Here is a 4,270-nt window from a genome sequence, read left to right on the forward strand (position 1 = left end):
AGTGGACCATCCATATTGTGCTTGAATGTAGCTAATGACAAGGGGCTCACTACCATACAAAGTAAGCTCATGCAATTTGAGGGCAATTCCCTGAATTAAAACTATGTCAGTCTCCCTGTAACTTTTAGTAAATTGGTACTGATTTGGCCTCTGGAGCAATTTGGAACATAGTCCCCTTAAAGGTCTGAAGCTAGCTGGTAAGTCCTTCCTGCATATTCTTCTCTCTCTCTCTCTTTTTTTTTTTTTAATGTTTTATTTATTTCTGAGAGAGAGAGAGAGAGCGTGAGGAGGGGAGGGTCAGAGAGAGAGGGAGATACAGAATCCGAAACAGGCTCCAGGCTCTGAGCTAGCTGTCAGTACAGAGCCCGATGTGGGGCTCGAACCCACGAACCGTGAGATCATGACCTGAGCCGAAGTCGGACGCTTAACTGACTGAGCCACCCAGGCACCCCCCATATATTCTTCTTTTATCAGTCCCTTCAAATTACCCCCTCCCCTATGATCCTGATTCCAGGTTTTTTACTATAATGTCTGCTCCTAAAAATACTCCAGTGTGTAAGAGAAAAATGGTAACACAGTTTTTCTAATTCCCTTAAGAGAACCCAAGTGTGCTTGCCTTTCTGGAAGCAGTCAAATGACATTGCTAGTGCCTTGTAAGTTACAGTTCATTCCACATAAATCTCTAACTTACACCCAACCTCCATATCAACTACTCTGAGGCTAATCCTTAGTTCTGTTTTTGTGCAATTGATTTTTTGATCCAAGAACAGACATGTACATTTTTCCTGACAAAATTTCAAATTATTGGTTTTGGGTCTTTCTTCCAGTCTGTAAGATTTTTGAATATACTGTTCAGCATCTAAGTTTTCCCTCCTAAGTTTCCCATGAACTTAAGGGATAATACCATTTGCATCAGTGAGAAAAATAACCACAGGTGACGACTGAGGACCAAATCATGCTTATAAGGTATCAGAAATCTCCCTCTAGCCAGATACTCCCTAAAGAACCTGGATCCTTTGGGCACAGTCATTCATCCAGTTTTAGGACCCCATCTAACTGTTACCCACATCAGTCCATCCTGGTTGTCCAGAAAGATATAAGGATATGCTAACAAATTTTTCGGCAGACTCGAGGCAAGTCTATGGCATTACCAGTCTAGTAACCCTCTTACAAAAGGAAATGAAGATGCTTTTGGCTGCTGGTCTTGAGCATCAGTTTCCTCATCTATAAAATAATTGAGTCAGATGAGATAATATTCAGAGACTCCTCATGGACCTTCATGGGCCCTTCACAGCTCTAGAATTCTGATTACTTGGCATGGTAAGTTCTCTTCCCCAAGTCCAAAAAGCATAGCTCTCGCCTCTGTCGTCCAGCAATGCCAGGAGCCTGGAGCCTAGCCTTCAGTTGGTTATGGTGCTTAATCTGACAATTTCAGAAGGGACTTTCTGAAGAACTTACACACTATGGCATTTCTCAACCAGAGGCCCTCTAAGATTGCATGCAAAAAAATTTGTCTGTTGCAATTTTAGGGGAAGAGAATCCCTAGCTTCTGTCAGCTTTCCAGAAAGGAGATATGACCAACTGTTCCAATGCGATCTCTTGAGGGGACCTCAGGAGGAAGGTATGGTGCTCACGTTTTTCTTATCTGCCTGTCCCTTCTTCCGTTCCTTGTTTGCCATGATCACCCCAGTGCGCAAGGTTTCAAACACAGGATCATTGTGATTGGCAGCAGCTAGGGGGAGGGGTAGAAGAGTGAAGCCATTACTGGGGAAGCAGAGAAAGGCTTGGAGGAAAGAGAGACCTCCTAAATAAGGGAGAGGCGGGATTAAGTAGAGAGAGAATGTGTGTGCGCATATGTGTGCGTGTAGGACTAGGGAAGGGTCAGCTGGGCATACCTAGGTCATCAATCTATAAAGAGCTCTAAAAACACCGCTGGAAATGTAATGTGATGGAGAAAAATACTTACGAGCACTCCTTCCAGGTGGAGCATTATAGGATGTCGGGCAGACAACTGTGCTAACAAGTTGCTTGGGAGCTGGGGAATGCTCACAATCACTATTCTCCTTCTAAGGAGAGTGGTCCTTTAACTGCTGGCTTTTGTTCCGCTGAGTGGCATGTGCAAGCTGGGGTGCTGCCACCAGTGGGTTCTTCTTTTTTCCACCCATGCTCCTCACACAGTTCAGCCTCTCCTCCAAATAAATGTTGAGTAAATTGTCAACGAATACGTTTTGTAAGAGTTGCCAAATTATGATCTGCCCCGGATGCCCGCAGCTCTTGGTCTAGCCCTGAGACTGGTATTATTCTGTAAGAAGGACGAGGATGGTCTAGAATCCTTGCCCTTGCTTAGAAATGGCATTATGTAGGAAGAGCGGAGTCTGAAGAGAGGCAGGTGAGGGTTTCAGTCTTGGCTTTGTCTCCTGCTAGCTGTGTGGAGCGCTAGCTTAATCTCATCTCCCTCAGCTCCAGCATAGGAATATGGACTCTGTATTCAGGATGGCTAAAATATTAGATTGAGAAAGAACCATGGGAAATAGAAGCTTTCTGTGCCAGAATTTGGCTTCCAAATCTAGAGATGGTGCTGGAACCATCTCTAGGCTTCCCCTCTCCCTTGGGTCCCACGTGGAGCACTTACAGAGATCTTTGACACAAGCGTACTGCTGGTTGCTGTAGAGTGGGGAGCTATAGGCCCGATGAAAACCAGGGGGCTGTAGGATGGGACGGGAGAAAGCATTAGAGACAGTGAGGTAGGGCCCAGAACCCCATCTGTCCCACGAGTGCAGCTTCTTCGTAGAATAAGAGATGGGCTGAGAAAGGAAAAGCAGGGAAATGGATATGATGACTTGGGAGGGACGGGAGGGGGGAGCTGGCAACATGTCCCCTCCCTGCTGCTTCCTCGCTCCCCAGAGCCTACTCACGATCTTGCCGAAGCATCTTTGCATCTCCACGTAGGACTGACAGTGTTCGTGGATGTTAGTTTTGCAGTTCTTACAGCGAAGCCCAAATTTGTTGTTGACTTGGGAGAGGGAAGAACATGTGGGTGAGGTTCCTGATTTGCCCTTCTCTCTGTACCAGTGCTGCTACTCGCTCTCGGGTCCCTTTTCTGTCTAGGACCCGACACTCTGAGTCTAATAGTGTTCTCCTAAAGCCCCCTCTTGCCACAGCCTGTCTGCTCGCTACACAACGCTCCTCTCCTGAGCCCTTTCCCCCTCCGCCTCCTGCCTTCCAAATCACGCTCTCTCCGCTTCCCTTCGTGACTCACGCACAATCATCCGGGCACAGACATCACAGAACTTGGGCTTCTTGAAGAAATGATCTTTGAATTTGTGAGGCTTATCATTGACAAGCTTAGGAGGTTCTGGGAGTGGCTCCTCCTCCTCCTCCTCTTCTTCCTCTTCCTCATAGATGTAGTAGATGGGCCCACCCCCAGCTCCCACTGCCTCCCCGTTGGCCTGGGGCTCTGGGGGAAGCTCCATCTCCTTCGTCCCAGGAGACTCCTTCCTGAATAACTGCTTCAGGCGCTGTAGCTGAGGGAGGGAAGGGAGCAGGGAGGGGAGGAAACCCAAAGTTAAAAGAACCATCATGCTCTCTAGATAGAGCAGGTAAGGCTGAAGCTAAACCTTTTTCTAGCCTGGGCACGGGGCGCTGGCTGGCATTCTGACAGTAAATGAGTCACATATAAGTGAGATCAATTCAAGCATTCTGCAAGGGCTGCAGTGGCTTCCCAGCTCCCCGCACCCAGTGGTGAGAGGCCCAGACTCACCCCACTTTGCCGAGTCTCTGCTGGGAAGGAGGGCTTGGGGGACTCCAGCACCTCCTTTTCTGTCATCCTGCAAGAGGGTGGATCCCACTGTGGAATCTAATCCCTGCCTGCCATTCTTCCTTTCCTAATTCTTGTCCCTCACTGCAGGGTGGTCCTTGAAAGGGAGACTCTGGGAGGAGTTTGGTTAAACAGAAATCCCTGGATAGGCTTACGAACAGAAAGATTCCACGGAGGTCCAGAGAGAAGTGCAACAGACTACAGAGCTTCCCAACCAGTTCCTCAAACAGATACCCATCCTTCCACCCTGAGGGGCAACCCAAACTCACAGCCCCAACATGGTGCTCAAAGCTGCGTGGTTTAGGGACTTTCCTAGTTTGTGTATCTTGGGAATCTGTGGGCAACTGAGATGTGGCACACCTTCCCAGGCCCCCTTTCTTCAAGAGGTTTAATGGGTGTGTCCATAAGCGTGCCTGGAGGGCTGGGCTGGGGACATTTGTGCTCCCCTACCCC

At 48.2% G+C, this 4,270-nt stretch overlaps 1 protein-coding gene across 1 annotated transcript in view; it reads right to left on the reverse strand.

Moving 5' to 3' along the window:
- STAC3 (SH3 and cysteine rich domain 3) overlaps nucleotides 1-4,270 on the reverse strand; it is a 6,870-nt gene extending 2,600 nt beyond the window's left edge. The window contains 6 exon segments of the mRNA XM_039223127.1: nucleotides 318-332; nucleotides 1,635-1,732; nucleotides 2,633-2,705; nucleotides 2,916-3,013; nucleotides 3,260-3,524; nucleotides 3,761-4,270. Of these exon segments, the coding sequence (XP_039079058.1) occupies nucleotides 318-332; nucleotides 1,635-1,732; nucleotides 2,633-2,705; nucleotides 2,916-3,013; nucleotides 3,260-3,524; nucleotides 3,761-3,826 (615 nt within the window). The 5' untranslated portion in view covers nucleotides 3,827-4,270.

This window comes from Hyaena hyaena, unplaced genomic scaffold (genome assembly GCF_003009895.1).
Source record: "Hyaena hyaena isolate Hyena2069 unplaced genomic scaffold, ASM300989v1 scaffold_1279, whole genome shotgun sequence".
NCBI lineage: Eukaryota > Metazoa > Chordata > Mammalia > Carnivora > Hyaenidae > Hyaena > Hyaena hyaena.